Below are 24,342 nucleotides of genomic sequence, written 5' to 3'. Positions count from 1 at the left end.
ATGGTTCGAGAGCGAAAATGCATATTATGTCACATTGGGTACAACTCAAAAAAGGTAAATAATTAATGCTTTACATCTATCGGTAGATACAAGTATGAAGGTGTAATATGAAATGTGTGTAAGAAATGCTTCCATTTTTAAATTATGCAAAGTAGGAGGATTTTTCCCTCTAACAGGAATATTATTGACGTAGGTCCATTACAAATGAAATAATATATTTGCATGTGTTTTAGAGTGTCTTTCTTGAAATGAGCTGTGCAGTGTGCTGGATTCTGAATGTTAAAAATATTGGTCTTTGATTTTTATTTTTTTTTTAATCTTGTTGTATAAAGATAATAAAGTGAAAAGCACTCAAAACTCATTTGGCTATAAACTGTGCTATGTTAAGAGTACTGTAATGCACTTTTTTTTTTTTTTCCTTTTGGGAGATCTGTGTTTCCATATGGAAGGAGAATGTGGAATTACACAGCACAGCATGTGTTTTCATTAATGCATAAATTTGGTGTGTTGTCTTGTGTATACTGCATATCATGCAAAACCTGCACTGAAAACTGTTTCTTAATGGACCTTCATATATTGCTTAGGCGCATGGCACATGGATATCTTGCAAATACCAATGTATTAGTTCATGCAACTCTTCAAGGTCGAAGATGTTGCTTTCCCTTTGCAGATGGGATTGCAAGGACTGAAGAGGATAATGATTAGTATCTGTTCTTTGAAGATTTCCAAACACTCTGGCACAAACGCCAAGAGAAAGTTAAATCTTCTGAACTGCTTCCTTTTGCTGAATTATGAACATTCTTTCTCTTCCAGCAGCTCTCTTTCATTGACAATTAGTTATACTACCACTGCAGTTCATGGATTAAGGTTGCTGTAAACAACAAGCTGACGTCGTATGCACATCTCAGTTTCTGCAGTGCATCTGGCAGAGTAAAATAGTATGTGATGATGAAACTACAGCTGTGTCATTATACAAATACAGTGAGACTGCTGAGATTGCACAGGCAAACAGTGTTTTGATTACTATGATTCTGGAGAGTGGTATCAATGAGACTTTTAATAAAAAATGTGATCAACAGTAATTTGTCAAAAATCAGTCTAATAACCTTTGGTACATGCACTCCTGTTTGTCTCCTGGAATTCTGCTCCCCTTCTGTTGAATTGTAATGATTCATGTGCGTCCTTCCTCAGGAGAGGTAACATTATATGACTTCCTGAGAGTCTGACTACTTGTGTTTTCATGGTCATAGAAACGGGAATGGCAACTGCTACAGCCCTACAGGAGTAGAATACATGTTCCTGCAAGGCAGGAGAGTTCTCAAAAGTGAGCTTTTCAAATACAATACACCGTTTTGTTTTGACCAATTTTACTTTTTTCCCCATGTTGAAGGAGATGGAAGAACACATGAGAAGCATGCTTCACCACAGAGAACTTGAAAACCTGAAGGGAAGGTATGAGAACAATCTTGCATCCTTCCTCTCTATGCAGTTTGTATGTCACACTCTGGAAGTATTCATCTCCTATTTCCCATACAAGCTGAATTACACAATTTATTTTTATGCATCACTTAGTTGCATGCCTTGTGATAAAGCTGACAATGAACATGTTCTCTTCATGTCGAAAACTGAGGAGGCAACCAGTGATATGGAAAAAAGATTTCACTGCAGTCCAAGAAATACAGGAAAGAAAATGAAAACCCATGTTTTTTAGGTCTTGGCAGTTTCATGCTGGGTTTCTTGGAAGCACGAGTATTCTGCCTTCGGCAGAATTGTGAATACTATTTTTTTCCTTTTTAAAATGATTTTTAAAAGTTTTCAGTGATACAGAGACAACTGTTGATCTTTCAGACCACTCTGAGAAGGCTGATGTCTTGGATGTGAAGTTTGCATCTGCTTGAGTGACTGCCTCTTCCTCTGCCACCGTGGTCCAGATTCTTGGTTAAGGGACCTAACCATGGTGGATGATGTTTTCCTTCCTTGGTTTTATTTAGAACGTGTGGAAAGCAGGAGGAGGGAGTTAAGGGGTGTTCAGATATCGTGATAATATGGAATCAGGTTGTAACCAGAGTGCACTTAGAAGTGCTTTCAGGTGTATGTGCTTTGAGGTAGCCAGAGAGATCAGATAGTCTGCACTTAAGTATTTGACTTACGGACTAATTTTTAATCATCTTGCAGCACAAACTTTATATGGAAATGGCAAATCCCTTTTAAACACCTTGTAAAGGACTAAGAAGCGATCCTCTTTTAACTCTTGGAGATGTGGGATACTAATGCTAGTTAAGTTGTGCCAGGTTGAATTCTAGTAGAACTCCTAAACTGTTTTGTTTTATAATGTTTCAAAACTAGAGGGACTCTGCAGTTTATTTCTCTTCAGTAACTTTTTATATACGGAGCAGACATGTACAGCTGCAGAAAAGCGTCCACATTTGGAGTACAAGCTTGTATTACATATGTGCCATAGCTGAGGACGCTTGCTTGAGTCAGCTGTATAGTATTTTATGCTACTGTTGTGTATAATGGTGAAGTATGGCTGTAGTTCATCTAAATCAGCAACCTAATATGTTTTTAGGTTAAGACTTCCAGAAAATCTGTAGCGTATGTGTATGCCCACTTATATCTGCTAACATTTCAAATTGTCTCTCTAAAATATAAAATAACATTTATTGCAGGACAATAAGTAAAAAGATACTGCTTACTTCAAAGTGCAGTCAGCAAATAACGTCTGTTGCCTGATTTCTACTTCCATTTAATGTTTGATTAATTTCTCCGGGGCTTCACAACAGGTTAGTAAATTGGGAAACTTCCATCTTCAGAATTTCTGTCATCAGCCTGTCTTTCGGCTGGGGCTGTGTGGACTATCAAAGGATTATAATATGTTGGAAAGAAAATTAAATGATCTTTTCCTCTTGAAATTAAATTTGTTTTAGTGGGATTCAAAAAATCTTCAACTTGTCCAGATTAGAAAAGTTGTTATTTGTCACATTGGAAACGTATGAAAGCAGCTTCTTGGAAGCTATTTCTTTTTTTTTTTTTTTCAAATAAAAATTACTTTGTAGTAAAGAGGGAGGGCATAAAAATGATAAATTCCTCACATTCCCCATCCTCTTCTTTCTTTCCTTTGCCATGGCCATCCCTTGATCAGCCCTATCCTTCTTAGGATTTTTTGTTGTTGTTCTGAATTCAGCTACTTACTTAAAAAGAAACGAAAACAAAACCAAAAAAACCTAGATAATTTTGTTTTCTTCTCTGCAGTCCCTCACACAATGGGGTCTTGGGAGCTAGGAACATTCTGACACTGTGTCTGGAATCAAGCGTATCATGCTATTCGGTATCTGTCCCGTTGGGCGTGAAAAGGATTTGTTCTGTTACTGAACAGCTGGGAAGGGATTGCTCAGAAACCAGAACGTCCTCAGCACTAAACACTGCCGTAGGGCTTCTGGTCGGCTAACTTGTACAGCCTTCCTGTTCTGGACTTTCTTCTGCTGACAGTGGTTCTGAGATTCTTTCTCACCACAGAAAGTGGTGTGGATTACAGCTTACAGTTTCACATATTTTTCCATCTTATTTTTGGCCTTCTAAGGTAATATTTTTTTAGTTCATGACTCTTGAAGGTAACAATTTCTAGAAGTTATATGTTGTGTCTAAAATGGCAGTTCTTGGTTTTCCATTTCCATAATACTGAAATTAAATTAAATTTGTTTCCTCAGCATTACATTTTCTATTATTAAGGTAACTGTCTTCATTCTTTCAGAAGAATGTATGGAAGATGTTTGTTCTCAAAATCAATAATGAACTTCATTTTTCAGTGTGCAGCAGCAGCCTTGTTCTCTGTGCCTGTGCTGCTTCTTCCTCCCATTTGAGTGTAGTAGAGGTCTTTTAGGAGTCTTACAGCCTTACAAAGCAAAAGGTGCTCCAAGTAGAAAATAAGCACAAGCAACAGCCTTGTGAGTGTGGTTGAATTGTGCAACAGAGGATAATACCACTTAAGAGTGTTGTATCACCATCTCACTGCCTTCAAATTTGACATTCAAGTAGAAGTCACTTTCTAGACTTCCTGTAGGGAAAAGGTAAAGGAATTGCACGCGTTGTTTCACACTTTTCTCCTTCTAAGCTTAATTTAGTAATCTCAAGGGCTAGAATAATTTTCTGAAACATTTTGAGACTCTTCTCTTCTTGAAATCTTGCCCCATGTGATATAAAAGGAGTCAAGTACAAAGCTTTAGTGGTTCTTTTGTCTTGTTTCTTTTTAAATTGAAAGTGAAATATTGCTCTTGTACAAGGGATATTGAGTCTGCCATCTGCAGTACACATCCAGTCAATAAAGCTCTTGGATGTTTTCATACAGAGAATACCTGTTATTTCAAACTGCTTTTGGCCTTCGTGTTGATGGCTAAGATTGTGTGGTATTCCTGTATGGTGAGGAAATGTGTAGACATGATCAGTGTGTGTCCTGGAGTGTGCCCAGTTCTGGCTGATATTAATGGGGTTAGAGGAAAGAAAGAAGTGGAGGAAATCAAAATTCCTGTAATTCTATCTGAACTCCTAGCCAATTCAATTAAAGCAGTTGTTTGAGTAGGAAAAGTGTGTTGGTTTTTTCTTCAGGTTCACATAGGTTAAGAGCAGGACAGAGAGTTCCAGTCACTACCCGCTCAGGTCTTCTTTTCTTTCCAGAGTATCAGTTGGTACAAGAACTGCAGCTTAGTAACTACTAACTCCTAAGGCAGAAGCTGTAGAAACAAGTTCTTTGTCCTTAGGCTGGCTGCTAACTCCCTGGCTTTGTCCAAAGTATGCAAAACTTACATTTATTTATTATAAAGTCTATATATGAGGATGATGAAAGTTTTATGAAAGAATTGAAAGATGGGTCTTCTGAAAGATTTGGATTGTTCTCTTAAAATCTAATTAGTACCACTGAGGTATGTTTCTCGTTAAGTGCCCCTATGACTCAAGTGGAACTTTATGTAAAAAGAGCACCTTTTTCAGCAAGAAGCCGCTTCCTATTTGCAGTTTGCCTTGTGTGATGACACAAGTTAAAAATAAGTCCTATTAGCAATGCGTAGATATGCCATTTATGAGTCTGGAGAGGATTGTTCTGATAGCACTAGGAAAATTTGCTGATTGTATTTGGTTATCTTTATTGGGTTAATGAAATACTATATATAGGCTGTCTGAGCTTTGAATATCTATTAGTGAGTGTGAAGTGTGCAAAGTGAAGTACACCCCTCTCTGGAAAACACAGGCTAAATTTGTAAACTACTGACTTGGTAAATGAAATTTACGTTTCATCTGAAATTAGTTAGGCTGCAAAAAACAAAAAGATTAGATGTACAAAAGTGTAATTTTTATTAATTGTTCTATTTGAAATAAACCCCTCTCTAGCTGTGCTTGAATGACTGCATTGGTTAAGTATCTCAACTGTGTTAGGGAAACCACAGATTTCCAGGATAAATAAAGGATGGCAGCTGACACTCCGTTAAGCACTCCAGTAAGGATATTGGCTTAGTACCTTGAGTGAAGGTGCATCTTTTGATCTTTTTCTCATTTTATTTTTGACTTTTTGACTTTTCTCTGAGGAGCAGGGATTCATGTCTGCCTTTTTCCTTTACAGTTCCCTTTTTTTTTTGACCCCAGTCATGTCTGTGTCTTATAATGCTATTGTTACAAGACTTTGGTCTCAAGTGTGCCATGGGGGCATGCAGGTCTGCTTCTATGAAGAAAGCCTTGTGGAGTCAGGCAGCGGGTCCTAACTTGGTCCTGCTGAGTGATTTGCAGTGGATTGCGCTCTCATTAAGTTTTTCCTCACTTTTTTTTTAACTGGTGAACGTATTTTGCTTGTTTAGGTTTGTTATTAACAACGTATTTCTTTAACAGTAGAGTATTGAAAAGATTTGTCAGGAGAACAAATAAGGTATTTTTAGAAATATGAACTGAAAAAGAAAGGTAAAAAAAAATTGTAACCTTAATCCAGTATTCACTGAAACATGAGTAAAGCCATTTGTCTGACACAGCTGTCCACTTCCTCCAGCTGAAATAATTTCTGTATTTTTTAAGATAAGGCCTCTAAAGTAGAAGGCAGACCTCATGCACACTTGAACCAAATAAAGTACAGTGAACTGAAGACACCCTCCCATCACTCGCTGTGCTGTGGAGTCTTTGGATTCCAGGCAGCGGTCTCAGCTGTCCTGGTTTAGGTTATGTTGTGTCAGGATTGGCTGTATCCATGTACTGCCTCCTCCCTTTTCTAAATTTCACTGGGGGAAGGCTCGAGTCAAGGATTAAATGTAGAAGCTGTCACCAGGCTTCCCCAGTGCAGCTGGCACCATGGATGGGCTTCAGAGCAGCTCCTGCTAGCTCTGTAAGCCTTCCACTCTGCCTCCTCGCTCACTATGTTTCCTCTGAAAAGATTTTGAGTACAACAATTCAAGAAGAATTCCTCCCCCCAGTTAATGCAGCTTTATTACCAAGTCTTTTACCTCTTGATTGTTGGAAAAAAATCTTCTAAAAACTGACCATCAAAAAAACTAGACCTTGAAAGAAAAAGCCAGAGAATTCAAGTAACTTAAATATACTGAGCAAAACCTAGTTGCCTTGAACGTGAGCACATTCAGAGGAAACAAAGTAAGACCAGAGCTACCTGCCATGCCTGTTGGCAGAGTTGAAAGTCCACCCTCTGCCTCTCTTCCTAGGGACAGCAACCATGAGTGCCGGGTGTGCAGAGTGACACTGGTGGGTTTGTCAGCATATGCCAAGCACATCTCCAGCCAGCTGCACAAAGACAATGTTGATGCCCATGACAGAAAAGAGGAAGGGAAAGAAGAGGCAGAAGAAGAATACCTCGACAAAGAACTCATTCAACTGATCAAGCAAAGGAGGGAACAGAACCGGTGAGTTTTCCTTTCTCCTCGTAGGTCACAGATTTGCTTTTAACACAGTTGGGATACACTCCTAAGGCTTAGGTGCTCATGAACTGTAAACCACCTGTAGCCAGTGTACTTGTTACAAGAACAATCCAAGACACCTATGTAGATATTGTAGTTTCAACATGTAAATGTGATTCTGCTGAATGTTCTTGTTCTGCTGATCTACTGCTAGTAAGGAAGTCAAACTATTCTCCATTATGGATAAAAACAGTCCCCAGTGTGGAATCTTGCGTTTTGAGAGTCCTAATGTTTTTATTTTAATATTTGATACCCATTTAACTGAAAGGCTTAATAAATGTGACAGTAGTACTAATATTATTTGGGGCATGAGGTGTCTATAGGAAGCTGGCTTTTAGAAGCTGTTGCTGAAGACGCTTTGTTATAAAACTTTAATCTGTCTGGTTTTAAAGTGAACTGGATTGTTCTGTCAACGTCACACTGAAATCCCATAATCCTTGAATGAAATTTCCTCCCTGCTTTATCTTGCTGCTTACCTTTAGCTAAACATAGTTCTAGTGGCTCACTGTGAAATGGAACGCTGCAGAGAGTAACAAGTAATGCCTTTTATCTTCCATGTGACTCTGCAAGCGTGCGCTGCTAATAATGATGTTCCAGCTGGGAATAAATTGTTTGAATAGATTTACTGCATGGCAATGGTATTAGAGGCATATGATTTTTATGAAAGAAGCTCTTGCTTGCTGTGGCTAGATACTTCAGTCAACACCTCCAAGTACACAAATCTGGGCAGATTATCTGATTTTGACACCATTCTGTCATACTGGGGTGTCCCTGCGCTGCATGATGGTCGTGGTTTCATATTGGTCAATGTAGGTAGCAACAATGCCACTTTTTCTGCTTTTATGGTAAAAGAGTAATGCTGTCAGTACAGTGGTATTCTGAGGCAACTAAAATTTTAAAAAAATCTCTCAGCTGGATGCTGGTTTGGAGGGGGGGGACAAAAGAAGGTATATGGATTAAGTTACTAATACAGAAAATTGTTTCCATTAGATCATAATCTAGCTAAATCAGCTCCTAGAATTTAACAGTATCACTTAGACATTGTTTCTTTGAATTCTTGTCTTAGAGCTCACTTTGTCTTATGCAGTGGGCTGTTTCCCATTAGAGAGTAATTATTTGTGCATCTTTTAGCAAAACTGGAATGTGTTGAAAACTTAAAGGGTGATACAATATAAATTTTTGGTTTACTCAAATCAATTGCTATTGAACAGTAGTGTGAAAGTTTGCTGTCTTGCTTGTCCACGGATCTAAATGGAATGTATTCCTGCAATGTGAGAAAAAAGCATTTCTGTAATCGGTTTTTGGAAAAACTTTTATTAAAACTCCTCCTTTGGTAGAACTACTTAGAACATTTAGACTGCTGACCCCAGGAATAGCTGTCGGCATTAAGGTAGAATTTATCTTTAAATGTACATGTGGTAATTCACCACGTGTTTGTAATAAGTTGCCAAGTACAAGTACTATCCAAAGGGCAGTAGATAGTGGTTCTGGGAGGCTCAGACAGACTCAGCATTGCACGCTGTTGGAGTCTGTTGGTTAAAACAAAGACAAAATATTTTTTGTTCTGAGGTACAGCTTCTGTGGATGTATTACGTGTGTTTTAACTTAAGCTTTATAAACTGAGATGTGCTCTCAGTTGTTTTCTCCAATAAGTAGAATAACCAGCTAACACCAAAAGAATAGTCTTCAGAAAAAATAATTATCTCACTACTAAAGAATTTTTCGTCTATCAAGATTACTCAAATTACAAAGATTATACAACAGAAAGAAGCTTTCTTTTTGTTTCTTATTAGCCCAATAACTAGTAAATAGAAATGAATATTCTTTTCTGAGTTAAACAGAAATATTTAAGAATTAGTCTATTGAGCTGTTCCTGCACCAAATCAGTTGTTCTTGTGTGAGCAATTTTGAAATAAAGGTACAACACTAGTTTTGAAAGTCAAATACTACAGAAGCCTGAACAGTAAAGCAGCTAAATAAGTTATCTCTGTTTCTTTTTATTTAAAGGAAGAAATGTTTTCTTCCCAGTGCAAATAAAATGCATAAGGCTTACATGCTCTTTGGTTTCAGTAGAACGGCATCAGAATTTAGGTTTTTCTCAATTGTTTTGTAGGCAAGCTGAACCAAGCTGTGCAAACCAAGAACTGGAATGTGACGATAGGAGATCACAGAGAAGGCGAGAAGAAAGAGCTACTTACAAAGAAAGAGAAGCTTATGATCAGTCATCGTGGCATCATCATAATGCATCACAAAGGGACTGGAAGTGGGAAAAGGATGATTATATTAGTTCTAGACAAGGCAAATTTTCACACTCTCAGAGGAACCTTAATATAAGCAGACATTCAGGTGGCCCAAGGGGACGCTCTGGGTGGCACCAAAATGTTTCAGGAGGCTCTTCAAATCGGCATAACTATGGGAATTCTGGAAATGTTTGGCATCCAAGTGGGCGGGGAGGAGGAACATCAAATTGGCATCACAGTGCCAGGGAGAGAAATTCTACTTGGCACTCAGAAGGAACTGGTCATTTTTCCAGTTGGAATTCCAAGAGTTATGGAGGAAACTGGAAATCTAGTCCTCATGGTGCAAATGGCTGGAATTTTGGAAGCTCAGGAGATACATATTCATCAGAGCCAATTAAATATAATAAGGAAAGGTATGCATGGCAGCGGCAGGAGAAAGATATTGATGTTCTGTCATACAGAGATCGAAAAAATAGGAGTGACTCACTTGATTTCACTAGTGATAAACTTCCTTCTGAGGGGGCATTGGATTTTTGTACATCGAAGCAACAAGAAAGCAAAACTTCAAGAGCCAGTGGAAAAAGTGGCAGTCCTTCCAGAGATAAAATACATCGCTGGACTCCCTACCCATCCCAGAAAGCTGCAGAGCAGCAACCATGGTCTGAAGATAATGTTTCTAAAAATCCAGATAAAATGGATTCTGTATTTATGCCTCTTATTGATTCATCAATGAAAGGAAAAACCTGTGAAGCCAATGTTAGCCTTTCAAAACCTAAAAAATGGGAAGCATCTCCCCCTTCTAATGTAACCTCAGATCACCTTGATTCTTCCAAGGTAATGAAAGACTGTTCCAGTGCTGAAAAGCCTGACAAAGATGATGGCAGAAGTAATAGGATGCCATCACTGAAATCCCCTCTTCTGAATATCACAGATAGAAAGTTATCTTCCCCAAAGCAAGATACAAACAGTCTCTTAAAAAATGTCAAGCTTCTGCTATTCTCAGCTAGTGGTGAAGAGCAGAATCATTTGAATGCACTGAATTTGGAAACAAACGGTTTCTCCTCTTATTCGTCGAAGCTGCATGGTGCATGTGCTGGTAACTTACAAGACAACAAAGATGTGCTTGGTAGCAATCTTGGAGAGCCTGTTAATAGCTTAAGTGATGCAGAGCAAAACCCCAAAGATGTTCAGTCCAACCATTCCTTACAAAATGCTCCCTTGAGATCTTGCAAGGATACAAGTGACCAGAAAAAGGAAGAAACTGGGGAAGTATTGCCAAAGAACGAGTTCAGATTAGATTCGTTAGAAGATGTGAGTGATGATGATTTAGCAGGAAGTGAAAAGTCAGAAACAAAAGTTGAAAAGTTGGGTTCTTCTGTTAGTCCTTGTTTACCCTGTGACACTCCAGAAGGTAAACCTGCCACCCCTGAAAAGGAAAACGATGAAAAGCCGGCTCCTGCCAGTATTGCTTCTACTGATCTGAAAGATTCTACATTTCAGAGGGAATCCACAGCTTCTCCATCGAGCAGTCAGGACCATTTGCATGTGGATTTGAAGATCTCCTCACAGGATGGAGAAGGGGATGAAGAGCATGTCAAGTCACGTGATCACTTTGAAATGGAAGGTTTTGAAAATCCTTCAGATCCTGAGCTGCAAAAAGGAGGAAGCCAGTCACTAGGCGTTCTTCTTCCTGATTTAAGCAAACTTGGCCTCCCTGCCTCTCTGCAAAGAGACCTGACAAGACACATTAGTTTGAAGAGCAAAGTCGGTACACATCTTCCAGAGCCCAATCTCAATAATGCACGGCGCATTCGGAATGTAAGTGGCCATCGGAAAAGTGAGACTGAGAAGGAGTCGGGGCTTAAACCCACCCTCAGGCAGATTCTTAGTGCTTCCCGGCGAAATGTAAACTGGGATCAAGTCATCCAGCAAGTAACCAAGAAGAAACAGGAACTTGGCAAAGGTTTACCAAGGTTGGTAGCTTTCAGATCTAACCATGCCTTTGTGTTTGTGTGTTGAGGGGGGAGGGTTGTTTTTCTCCAAATCTGAAATGAATTCCAGAATCCTAAAACTAAGACTTCGGAATGAAGCTTGCTATACCATGATCTTTTGTGTATATAAATAATTTTGGGATTTTTTGATTGCTTGCTGCATTGGCTTTCTATCCGTAGATAAGTAATAGTAGTCTGCTGCTTAGAAAAGATTCTAATAGATTCAAAATTGTTGCTCAGTATCTGAATATGGACACTAGCAATATATTTGCTTTTCAAGTTCTAGTAAGTGGGAGAACATAAAAATCAAATCAAGATGTGAACAATGCCATGACAGTTGTTTATTTCTTCATTTATTCAGGACTGTAAGAAGTGCCTGCATTGCTGCAAGCAGAATAAATGCTGCTTCTTCATATGTTAATCTTTTAATTTGGTTCACAGCTTGGTTTTGTGTTTAGAGTAAGAAAATACTTCACTCTTGAAACTTTTTATAAACCTGAAGTTTTTGAAGCGCTTTGAAAAGATGTTACGTGTTCTTATTCCAAACTTGGTTTGGAATAATTACAATAACGTGATTTCTGAAATCATGCTGTCGGTTCTTAACCACTAAATCTCATGATCATGAGTCGCCAGATCTCTTAAAACAGTAAGGTGCATTTGGGGAAGGGGGAGGCTTTTTTTGTAGTTTTAGCTGGCTTGTTACATGTGTATTTATCTTTCTTTTTATCTTGTTAAAGGTTTGGTATAGAAATGGTGCCTCTTGTTCAAAATGAGCAAGAGGGTCTAGAACTTGGTGAAGAATCTGACCTGTCTACTCTGGAAGGATTCCAGTGGGAAGGAATTTCTTTAGCAGTGCCTGGCTCAGCCAGAAAACGTAGCTTTTCTGAAAGCAGTGTCATTGCAGACAGAAATCCTTCTGCTTATAGCTTCTTCAGTGAACAAGCCAAAACAAAAGAAAGTGGGCAAAGGCAAATAATTGCAGCCAGCCACTCACATCACATAACATCTGGGTATGAGGCAAGCACTGGCATTGAGGTTGACTTGAAACGGAAGACGTCTTCTCTTCCTTTGTCGCCGTTTATGTCTGAGAGAACTGAGACTAGTGGAAGGAGACACAGCCTACAGGCCACTTCTGAGGTCACAGGCCTCACCAAACAAGACCAGGAGAGCCCAGAGAAGAGAACACCCCTTCTTGAAAAACAAAATGTACTAGAAATCTCAGAAGAAAATCGTCCAGCTTCAAATAATGCTTCACTTCTTGCAGTGTCTAATAACATAGATGCAGCTACAGACAGTAGCTGCACATCTGGTACTGAGCAGAATGACAGCCAAGGAATTGGAAAGAAACGAAGAGCAACTGGAGTAAGTGTGCGATTTTGTCCAGCTTTGATGTGCTAAAATTTTTTTTTTCCCCTATCAATCATTATTCAGCTTTGAAATGATCTCTGCAAGGAGGACTTTCTCCATTTGATTGTCTTGTACATTGATAACTTCAAACTAATTTGCTTGTTTGACTTAATTTTCTTTAAGAATCTTTTCCATTTCTGCCTTCCTAGTGCAGGACTTAATCGTTTTTTAATTAGTAGGAGTTTTGATTTGGTAACTGGCATGCTATGTGGGTAAATGAGAGCTATTAAAATATATTCGTGGAAGTACTTTGTGTTGTAGCAAAGGTCTTGGTGTTTCAAAACCTAAATGGAAGCTAAGCTGTAGCAGAAACTTATTTTCCTTAGATGTTCCCGGTTTTATGGTCAAGCAAGGAAAGACAACCCTTTTTACAAAACTATATACTTCAATGTGAATTTGTTTCGCTGTTCTGTCTTGGACTTACCCAAAGGAGAAAAAAAAAAAGTTTCCCATCAAAGTCCTCAAAATGGTTTTGTTATATGCAGAAAGTGATAGTTTTAATTCCTCAATTCCTCATTGATTTAATCCTCTAGACCTTCAAATAAAATCGTAGAGCAGAAAATCTGACCCAAGTGCAGTCCTGAACATCTGAGGTAGAAGGCTGTTGGCTTGTTTAGTATTTCTTCCTACTTGATATGAAGACATGGCACTTGCTTTGTTGCCCTCCCTCTTTTAAGGGCAGAGGAAAGGACGAGTTATCCAAAAAAGTGCAAAATTACTTGAATATTCCTCTCTGTGGGTACAGGTAATGCTTGAAAAGACAGTGAATGTTTGACTTCTTTAATTTAGGCAAAATTGCTCTTGTAACTTTTGTTAATAAATTATTTTACTTGCAGGAGGGATCTTCTCCTGAAATCCCTAGTCTAGAAAGAAAGAATAAGAGAAGAAAAATCAAAGGTAAAAAAGGTGAGTATCATACAGATGTGCATTTGGTATAGAGGTTATAAATACCTAGTAGTATTTTGACTTGGCTAAAATGGTAGTTCCTTAATGTTACTTTGGTTCTTCTTGGGCTCTTACTGAAGGTCATGGAGTGGACTGTTCTTGGGTCTGCAACAGATTCTTCAGTGAAGAGTCCCATCTTAAGTTGTCAGAAGTTATTTCTAAGAGAAGACTTTGTGCCTTCTTTCTGCCTGAAGTTCATTTTCCCAATTGCACAGCTGGAGCCTTTGCTTTCCCCTATTCAGGGAAGAGAGGTTTGTTTCCTCTTCGGATGAAGTTCTGAAGGGAAAAGGACCCATTGCTACCTTCTAATTCAGCCATGCAATTTTCCTTTTCTACTTTTGTCTGGTCTTACCAGAAAACGTCTAGTCTGCATAGCTTGGGCTGTGTTCTGGTTTTGACATCATCAGCAATACTTTTTATTTTTTGACTCCTGCTTCCCTGTCCTTAATGGAAGTCAATGTGGAATGCTTCACTCCTTCCTGCTACTGACCAAAGAAAACTCTTATTCTGACATTAGACAGGTCTTTTTTCAAACATGTCTTAACACATCCACATCACCACTAATCAAAACTAGCCATCTGTGTTTTAGGGAGAATGTTTTCATTGGGAACTAAATCATTACATCACCCTCTGGGAGCTTTGGAGTCCAGATGATAGCTGTCAAATGTTCCATTTCTCTTTTTAAAATTGTTTATTTCTATTAAGAGTTGTTTGGAATGCAGGGCAATTAATATGGATCTTCTTGTGGGAACCAATATTTCACTAATTGAAAAGGTGGGGTCTTTTATCAGCCTCTGTCTTCAACATCTAGTGTCCCTTATGCAGAATAAGGACACCTTTGACTTAGTAAAATCTCTCTTTCCCATTACTTCAGCATCATCACTATTTCAGTGAATCTACTAGAGGAAAGTACAACCTGAGTGAAACTAAGTGCTCAAACTTAATTTGCTTGGAGAATCTGTCTGTAATGCCAGAGGGGTTTAGAAAGGAGCATAGGAGGATCTTTTACTGAGTACAGTGCTCAAAGACTCTTTTTGAAGAGATTGCAAACATGAATCTCACAGCCCAAAATCATCCTGGGTAGTAAGTGATTTTTTAATCATTGGGTTCTCTTTCTCTTAAGCTGCCTTTCCTTGGCCTCTGGATTAACTGAATGATTTAAATCTTGTTTAGCTTAAACTTGCCTTTGCCTTTTTGATTACATTAATGGAAAGTATGTATTTGTACTTTATGTACACATGTACTTCAACAAGAGCTCTTTGTGGAAGAGTGCTGGCAAAGCTATGATGGAAAAAAAGTTACTAGAGTCAAGGCTGAGATCCTGCAAAGAGTAATACTCAACTTTGCTCTTCTTTCACGTACATGTGACTGTTCTGTGCATAGATATTCTTTTTCTTTTATCACTCTTGATGCTTGGCCTAATTTATGTGATTTTTACTTTCTGAGGTGGTAGTATTTATTTTAGATATCATGTGTAACATATTGTAATATGCAATTATACTTTACATTTTGTTTCTTTTTTTAGAACACTCTCAGGTAGACCAGTTGTTGGCTATTTCGCTGAGGGAAGAAGAGTTAAGCAAGTCCCTGCACAGCGTGGACAGCAGTCTCTTGCAGGCCAGGGCTGCCCTGCAGGCTGCCTATGTTGAGGTTCAACGGTTCCTTGTGTTAAAGCAACAGGTAACAGTGGGCTTTTGAGACTGTGTGAACTAGAAGTTACAGCCTGAAAAACTGCATTAAGTAGGTGTGATTGAAACCACAACTGTTTTGCAGATAACCATGGAAATGAGTACACTGAGAAGTCAGAGAATCCAGATCTTGCAGGGACTACAAGGTATGAGATACCATAAAACTACAACAGTGGAATACTGACTCATATTCTTTGAAATCATCACCTTGTAAAAATACCATATAACTTGAATTCACTTGATTAAAATGTGCAATAAAATTGTAGGATTTCAATATTCAAGTGTGCGTTGTTCAAGTGTGATCTGTCTCCTTTGCTAGTGCCACCTAGTGGCTTTTTTACCAATTTTTCTCTTCCATGTCTGTCCACAAGAAATGAGCCCTTGGCATCACTAAATTTTATTGTAAAATATGAACACTTTTGTTCTGTATTTTGTTTGCTCTCCTCTTTTGCTATTAGAAACGTATGAACCTTCTGAACTGTCAGAGCAACTTTCCTGCAGTGTCTTAAGTGAGAGAAGAAATAGCAAATCTCAGATGGCAGCTGACTTAATTCCTGCAGGCTCCTTCCTGCCCCTTTTGGACACTTTATCTTCTTCTGTACCTCCACTGGGAGCTTCTGTTCATGTAAATACACCGTCACCATTCCAGTCTTCTGGCATCACACCTACCGCTCCTCCTGACTCCTCAGTACAAGTTAAACGAGAACCTGTGTCTCCAAAAGGCTCGGAAGAAAATGTGAATTCCGTACTCCAGAGCTCTCCAAGTGCTTCACAGGCAGAAGAGGTGGAGCAGAAGGATGGTATGTGTGGCTTCTCTTTGTTTTAAGAGAACTAGTTTTAAGAAAATCAGGAATTTTTTTTTTTTTCCCTGCAAGAATGTAAGTTGGGTCTCAAATCTGCAGCCTTTTTTTGCAGGGGTGAACCCCATTAACTTTTGTAGGACTTTGTCAACTTAATCTTAGAAACTGGGACTTTCTTCACAACACATCCAAATGGTTTCCTCGTTTCTGAAAATGCTAAGCACGTGCAAATTGTAATTATTTGCACCTACAGGTTTCTAGTTTTCTTTAAAAATAGAACAAACATGAATTTGCAGGTTACATCATCTCAGAAAAAATTAGTTAATTAAAAAAAACCCAGACCTTAAAACCTCCCCTGTAATTTTTGGCTTGTATTCAGCATGGTTCTAGTTTTATCCTGGAACTTCCCATCTGAGGAAGGTGTGGGGCAAGATCACAGAATCTTCGTGGTTAGAAAGGGACCTTTGAGATCATCGAGTCCAACCATGAAGATGTTCACATTTAAGCTGTATCTAGTTGGATGTGTAATTCTGAAGCATCGGATTTGTACTGTGGGGTGTTAAACAGTCCAACAGCTTTGTCTAAGTGTTGCTGGTTTCTAAGGGACTGAAGCAGGGAAATGTTTCAAATCCAGCCAGCTTCTCATTCGTGTTTAGGGATCCCACCCAATAAATGCAGTGAACTTGAACCATCCAGTTCTGGCTTATAGTTATTGCAAATGCAACTGGGGAATTTTAGGGTGTGGAAAACACAGCTGCGAGATGCTGCCTGTGCTCTTAGCCTGTCTCTGTTGAGAGGTTGGATTTATTTGTTCCTATTAGCTTCAAATTAAAATGACAAGGAGAGTGTGTTTGCCCCATCATTCAGTCCACCGCACGTGAACTGAAAAGCTTACCCTGATGGCCGACATTGCTGCCATTCCCAGGATAGAAGGTACGATGCTGCAGAGCAGGTTGTGCAGGACTCATCTACTTTGAGTTAGGTCCAAGTAACTTGGTAGAAATAATGAAGGCAGATGGGTTAAGCACAAGGTCTTCAAACTATGTCACTGAGGAGCTGAGATAAGCATGCATTGGTTAATAGTGGTCCTACAGTAGTGGTGACAGCTGGTAGGGGAGCACACAGTGAAGGCTGGTGGCATCTTAAGCCGACAATGTAGGATTCACCAAAGGTTGTTTGTCAGAACTTCAAAATCATATAGTCAGCCAGGAACATGAATGATGTGCCCTATTCCTTTGCTTCTGGGTACATAGGTGAACATTTTATTCCCAGGGTATGTTTTTTAAAGGCTGCATAGCTGACTGAAATAGCAGATCTGCATGTGCACATAGCTTTCAACGTGTAGGTATATGTACTTTATATGCACAATTAAGTATAAACAAAAAAATGCAGGGAAAGCAATTTTGCATAAATACTTATTGCTGGACAGATTGAATGTAACACTAGTCTCTTTTCTTCAGAAGAGACCAACCAGAAGACTCCAGTGTATCCAGTTATCTCTGCAACCATATCCCTATCAGAGCTGTCAACTTCTTTCCAACACACTAATCAAGATGTTCGCAAGCCTGCTGCGGACAGGGGAAAGGCTGGACTTCCCGAGAACCCTTCTCCTCATTCACTCGTTGTTTCCAGCAAGACAGAAGCAAATGATGCACTGACTGAAAGCTTTATACTGGATCGGTGTAGCACCCCTCTTCCAAAGCATTCAGTCCTTCTAGAAATGCCAATGGATAAAACCCCCAAATTGTCAGCGGAACTGTCTGAGCAGCAGGCGGTAACCACTGTAGTCCCAGCAGAAAAAGGAAACAGGAGGAGGAGAAAGTTAAGGAAGAAGAAAACTCTGAGGGCAGCCCGCGTGCCAGAGAACAGTGATACAGAACAGGATATAATTGACTCTAAGCCTGTTCGGAAAGTAAAGGGTGGAAAGGTTCCTAAAGGAGAGAAAGTTACTACATCCAATCCTCCAAGACAGGAGAATGGAGCTACTGCTCAAACAACAAGAAACAAAGATGAGAATGACAGTGATGCTTCTCTGGAGCTGGTGGAAGTTCCAGCGCCCCAGTGTGAGGTTGTTGACATTGGCTCATCGGAGTCAGGAGATGAGAAACCAGACAGTCCATCGAAGAGGGATTCACGCAGCTCTGTGGATCAAGCAGTCCTGGAGGCATCTTGCTCTGGTTATGATGAAGTGAGCTCTACCAGTGAGATTGGAACAAATTATATGAATGATGGGAAAAGAAGGTAAGATTATTGTAGCCCTCTAAAGTAAAAGCATTAAACAATATTCCTAAGAGGCCTCTCTTTTTTTTTTTTTTTCCCCTATTCAGAAAGTCTTACATCAGTAACTTTTAATTTCATTCAGGAGTGAAATAAGAGGGAAAATTTAGTCCAACAACTGAATGTGCCTTGTCAGCTACTAATTTCTCTAATGCAAGAGCAAGGCTGCCCTCCAAGGAAAGTCTGTTTTTGAGCCTATCTGTTACAGCCTATTTTCTACTAAGTGCAGAGTCTTGTGTTGTGGAGTATTACTTACACCAATATTTTGTCTGAAAATGAACGTGCAAAGTCAACTCTCCCTACTCTTTATTTCTGTGTTACAGCATGGCTGAGACGCAGACTTCCGTATCATCACTAAGAGGATCAAAGAACTCATCAGGTATATCTTTTCAGCATTTCTTCTGATACTTTGTGTAGAGTATCTTGCAGGACTTTGAGTTAAGTCTCAATTAGACTGCTTCCAGAGGGGAATTTTACCCTGAAGATAAAAACCTGCACTGAAAACTGAAGTAGGAAGTGACGCATACTCGCTAACGTCATTCCTCATTGAATGCATTGGGCCTTGAACCCTCCACATCCCCCCACCCCTTCCCACACCAACACTTCTGCTTCACAGTCTCTATAGAGCTGTAGGACAAACAATAACACAATCCTTTTTCTATCTTAAAGATCTTTCTGGACTTAACATCGTATAAAGGTCTTTCTGGCAATTTGTATTGCCTTCTGCCACGTACAGGCTCCAGCTGGGACCCACAATGACTTTAAGGTGCTGAGCTCACAAAATAGTTCTGCTGTTTGGTGATACAAACAACAGCGGCGTGTTTGCCTGAGTGTGTTCACATAGTCAAAGTACGTGTGTCTCTGTCCTACAGAAGTGTCTTCAGAGCCAGGTGAGGATGAAGAACCTACAGAGGGAAGCTTTGAGGGACACCTAGCTGCAGTGAATGCTATTCAGATTTTTGGGAATTTGTTGTATACCTGCTCAGCAGACAAAACTGTTTGTGCCTACAATCTGGTTGTAAGTAAGGTTGTGGGGATGGTGTTATGTTAATTGTAATCACAAGTTGCAAGTCTGTTTTTGTGAAGCCTCACTGTGTAGTTAAGGAAGCAGCTGCTTTTTCAAGCACTTAAGCTTTTTTTGTTCTATTCTTTCCTTCAAACCTCTCTTCTCCTCCTCCCCAACCCCTTCTCCCTTTGAGAGGGGTAAGGGGAGATAGATTGCTGCATGTGTCCTGCTTTTTTTAGCTGTCCTACCCTTCTCTGTCAGGCACAGAATCCGAGACACATTATGGGCCTTTATGTTGACAGACCCTACGCTTTCCTTTTTAGAGCAGGAAGTGTGTGGCCATCTTTGAAGGCCACACTTCAAAAGTGAACTGCCTCCTGGTCACGCAGACAAATGGGAAGAGCGCTGCACTCTACACTGGCTCAAGCGACCACACTATCAACTGTTACAATATCAAGGTACTCAAACTCTGTGTTGGTTAATATGTACTGCTTTTTTATGTGACTGTTTCTTTGCAAATATAAATGGAAAAAGCCTTTTAAACCTACATAAGATGGATGTGAGCTCCGCTTTATACCTCAGAATGGAGCAGGAAAAAAACCCAACCAAATAGAAAACCATGAAATGATCTACTACCCTAATCTTTTGGGTAGCTTGTCAGCAGAGTTTTTGCCAGAACAGCACGACGGGATACTGAATGTTGGGAACGTTAAAGTGCAGCATGGTTGTCTGGCCATGAACATTCTGTTTGTCTTGCTGTACTTCTAACTACATTCCTTATGGAAGGCACTGACTGCTCTGTAGAGCAGCTATAGATGAGCAGGTATCTATTATTCTGAGGACAGGTGGAAGAGTAGACCAAGACTTCCTGAAGCTGGACTTCTAAGAGTAAGTGATAGGAAGGCTTGTCTAATCTGTCGCTTGGTGGACTAGAAAGCAAATATCTGCTTCAAGGGGCAAAGTGCCAGAGGTTTTTGACTCAGGCCAGTGATTCATGGCACTTCCCTTTGAGGAATCCCCATGAAATCACCCAAACTCAAGCATGTAACAGGGTGGTTTTCACATATACATATATATAGTCTATAGTCTAAACTTCTGTGTACATTAGAGGTTATGACAAGAATAAAGCTTTTAGGGTTACGACTGGTTGCTGAAGTACAGTGAAGTCTCAAAGGTGGGAGTGAGCTGATTAAAACCAGTGTCAAACTGCCATGTGACACCAGACTTTCAGATGTTTTTCTCCAGCTCTCTTGGTCCAAAAAATGCAAGTTGTAGGTAGAAATCATCATTTGCTTCAGGCTTTTTTCCCCAGAATTGTTTTCAGTTAATGAAAATCTTTAAATTTCTTTCTATTGCCAGACCAGAGAGTGCATGGTACAGTTTAAATTGGAAGATAGAGTGCTCTGTTTACACAGTAGATGGCGGATCCTTTATGCAGGCCTTGCAAATGGCACCGTGGTTACTTTCAGCATAAAGGTTAGTTTCTTTAAATATTGGTAACTAAAACCCTGCTGTGATGCTCTTTCTCTCCGCTTTGTTTCTTTCCATTCTTCCTCTTGAGTAGTAAGTGTATTTGTAACTTAAGTTATTTTTGGTATAAGCGATCACTGTTGGCCCCTTTTTGTCCTTTATTTTGTCAGTGCATGGAGCTTTCCCATCTCCCCTTCCCTCCCATTGCCTTTCTTTTAATTGCTGTATTTTTGTCACGCTTTTCCTTAAGGTTCTACTTGGTCTACCAGTCATGTGTCACGAGAGGTTTTTTGACACAGTTGGTTATTTGTGAATCCTGCTTTCTTGCCCATCAAAGTAGTGGGAGAGACTTTAATGTGTTGCTGGTTTTGCCTGCTTCGTTTGCAATTATAGAATAGACTCATTCACGTGGTTTTTTTCTGGCAAAGAGGCTTAATCAGCAGTTGCCATATTTAAAAGTGAATAAAAATCATTGTTTAAAAAAACTATTTTTCTGGTTATTCTTATCATGGATCCTAGACTAATTTCTCAAGTTTATCCTTACAAATTTATTCTGGTTTGCATTTTTCTCATAACACTATTTCCTTTCATTGTTTTAACTCGGAAAGAGGATTTACTGGACCTTTGCTAAATAATTAAATATTTTTTTAAAAGGTAGAAAATCGAATCGCACCATAAGGAGTTATTTCCTTGATTTGGAAACTTGGTTGTTAAGATTCAACTCTTGCTTCTGCTGGAACGGTGTGTTGCTAAACTGAAATCAGATGCTATAACAAGTGCAACACAAAAAGGAGCCGGTGCTCTAGTCGGTGGCATAGCAAAGCTTTAATTCTTTAAAAACCATTTTTTTCCTCCCTCAACAGAACAACAAGCAGGTTGATACCTTCGAATGCCATGGCCCTAGAGCAGTGAGCTGTCTGGCCACAGCTCAGGAAGGAGCACGCAAGTTGTTGGTAGTGGGCTCCTACGACTGCACCATCAGCGTGCGAGACGCGCGGAACGGGCTGCTTCTCAGAACCTTGGAGGGTCACAGCAAGACTATCCTCTGCATGAAGGCAAGTCTCTGAAAATAGGGTTTTGACGAAGAATGCTTAAAATGGTGTGTTTTTTCTTCCTCATCTAATAATGAGCAGATTGTGGTAGGAAACAGAGGAGGATTTCTCTACTTTAAATGAGAAAAACTGAGTAGTTTAGTAGGAAAATTGTCTCTGGCTGGATGCCATAAGTCATGTTCCCAACAAAACTGTTGGGGGTGCATATGTAGGAAGCATTTTTATTTCATGTTGTTAGACTCAGGGAATCTTGAAACGTGAGTTTGTCAACAGAGGGAAAGTTGGGGAAAAGATGAAGCTACTTTTCACATACCCAGATTGTACAAACCTCAGATAAAGCTGGAAAAAATGTTAGTCTAGAAAAGTATTCCTTTATTAATAGAAGAATCTCTACCACTTATTTACAGGTTTCTGGCTCCTGAGATTACCAGGTGGAACATATGCTTGCCTGACTGCTTTGCTGTGACCGCTGTCATCTAACAGACAGGGGTTGAATTCCATAAATTGTATCTGTCACTTCAGATATTATGGGGCAGTGGCACAGCCTTCTTTGCTCTGTGGACTATCCCAGTCCTGCTTCCGTGGCAGCATACTGTGGTCCCTTCTTGATCCACGGTGGATCTGTTGAGCTTCCTTTCTAGATTAGTGCTTATCAGAAGCACCATCTTTCTACATCCAATGTTTCCAGGGAACCAGTGGGCTTTGCTGTGCGTGTGCAGAGCAGCGTTCTGCGTTCAGTTTGCTTGATCGCTGAGCTGCTGCTGAGCTGTCCCTGAGACTAGTCCACAGGCAGGATGGGGTGGCCTGGTGGGCTGCAAGTTAACAGTTTCTAATGTCAATTGTGAGGTGTCAAAAGTCATCGTTAGGATAGTGTAGTACATTTTCTAGCTCTTCTGTAAAGAACACAGTGTGTGCTTTTTTTTTTTTTTCTACTCTCTGTTAGTTTTAAGACTATCAAACTTAGGAAATATCACAGTACAACTTTAATCTCAACAGTGCCTTAATATTTTGTTTGCCCATTTCCGTGTCTGTTACAAATATAAAACTATTCTTTGGTGTTTCATTTTTTGTTTGTTTTCGGGTTTTTTTTGGTAAGGTTGTAAATGATCTGGTATTCAGTGGCTCCAGCGATCAGTCTGTCCACGCCCACAACATTCATGTAAGTCTCATATATAAAGTTGGAATGACTTTTACTACTAAGGCAATTAATTCCTTTGCTATAAGGTCAATATTTCCAGAATTTTTGACTGGTGGGGCAGAATAGCTTCCAGAAAAGGAAGTCATATGATTTTGTTAATGTGGCTATGCACTATAGCTAACTAAGGAGGGATGCAGAGGATAAAATACCTTGGGAAACATAAACATGCTGACTCTTTTAATATGATGTGCAGTGCCTTTTTATCTGGGGATCTTGCTTTTGCAAATATTACTACAAACGTGCTGATAATGTGGAATGGGTTCAGAGCAAAGCCATGTGAGAGATTCTGGTGGGGGAAGAGTTTCTTTATTGCAGAAAAAAAATTGAGGAACACAAACAGCATTCCAAACTAGCTAGTTCAAAAGCTGTTTTACTGTTGTGAGTGCTTGTTCTGTAGGCCGCCATTCTCTTCCTCTTTTACACCATCTTTCCCTTGTGCTAGCAGAAGCATTCATGTAGCTATGCAGTAAGTTAGATTAAGAACCTTATCAGAGATAAATTTTAATTGACGAGAAAAAATTGTATATTTCTGTGTATTTAACTAAATTTGCTCACTGATCCTTGTGGCTACATAAAACTGCTAGTGCTAATAGCACAGCACTAGTTGCAGGATAGGGGGGACATGTAATTAATGACGGAAAGAGGAGAATTAGGCACTTTTCATAGGGATATGTATTTCTATTGGACTGGAATGGCTTTGTATTAACGTGGGTAAAGAAAAGGATAAGTAGTATTTGATCATAATCTAGAAGTGCCTTCACAGGAAATAGAAGCCTAATAAAGGGTGTTTCCATTTTTTTGAGTTGCAAGCATTGAAGCCACCTATCCTATCTAGGTTAGAGAAAATGGGTTTGTTCTGTTGTGTTTTTTTCAAAAACAAACAAACCAACCAAAAAGAAACATCAATTTGCCTTTGATTTTTCTTGAGACAGACTGGAGAGCTGGTAAGGATCTATAAAGGCCATAACCACGCAGTAACGGTTGTGAACATTCTTGGGAAAGTGATGGTGACAGCATGTCTGGATAAATTTGTTCGTGTTTATGAACTGCAGGTAAGAAATTAGATGGTTACTAATGACATTTACCTAATATGTGTTAATTAATGATTTTGATTGAAGTCAAATAGAAGTCATCTTTGTACTTACTGGTCTCTGGCCCATCCTTCTTTTTCCTGTCACTCAGAGTATATAGTTTTCCCACCAGCCAAAATACATGGGTTTTAAAGAATATAGCCTAAAACATTTATTATTTTTTTTTTTAGAACCTGGGCTATCCTAAGATAATGACAGCTCAGAAAAGTGGGGAAACGTTAGTTTTGTCTGCTTGGAAG

At 39.4% G+C, this 24,342-nt stretch overlaps 1 protein-coding gene across 11 annotated transcripts in view; it reads left to right on the top strand.

Annotated features, from left to right (window-relative positions):
- Positions 1–24,342, top strand: part of ZNF106 (zinc finger protein 106) — a 32,595-nt gene continuing 8,253 nt past the window's right edge. Inside the window, exons 1-17 of one of the 11 annotated variants that reach the window (XM_074149133.1) lie at positions 1–54; positions 1,391–1,452; positions 6,687–6,884; positions 9,052–11,151; positions 11,907–12,531; positions 13,413–13,482; positions 15,047–15,201; positions 15,295–15,355; positions 15,668–16,009; positions 17,728–18,250; positions 18,610–18,665; positions 19,159–19,304; positions 19,616–19,750; positions 20,652–20,768; positions 21,626–21,817; positions 22,911–22,973; positions 23,945–24,064. In XM_074149133.1, the coding sequence (XP_074005234.1) occupies positions 1–54; positions 1,391–1,452; positions 6,687–6,884; positions 9,052–11,151; positions 11,907–12,531; positions 13,413–13,482; positions 15,047–15,201; positions 15,295–15,355; positions 15,668–16,009; positions 17,728–18,250; positions 18,610–18,665; positions 19,159–19,304; positions 19,616–19,750; positions 20,652–20,768; positions 21,626–21,817; positions 22,911–22,973; positions 23,945–24,064 (5,019 nt within the window). Of the gene's footprint in view, positions 55–1,390; positions 1,453–6,306; positions 6,885–9,051; positions 11,152–11,906; positions 12,553–13,412; positions 13,483–15,046; positions 15,202–15,294; positions 15,356–15,667; positions 16,010–17,469; positions 18,251–18,609; positions 18,666–19,158; positions 19,305–19,615; positions 19,751–20,651; positions 20,769–21,625; positions 21,818–22,910; positions 22,974–23,944; positions 24,065–24,342 lie in introns of those variants that run through there. The other 10 variants (XM_074149130.1, XM_074149141.1, XM_074149134.1 and 7 more) reach the window with 10 other exon arrangements.

Source organism: Numenius arquata, chromosome 6 (assembly GCF_964106895.1).
Source record: "Numenius arquata chromosome 6, bNumArq3.hap1.1, whole genome shotgun sequence".
NCBI classification, from domain to species: domain Eukaryota; kingdom Metazoa; phylum Chordata; class Aves; order Charadriiformes; family Scolopacidae; genus Numenius; species Numenius arquata.
This window is presented reverse-complemented; position numbering and strand designations above follow the sequence as displayed.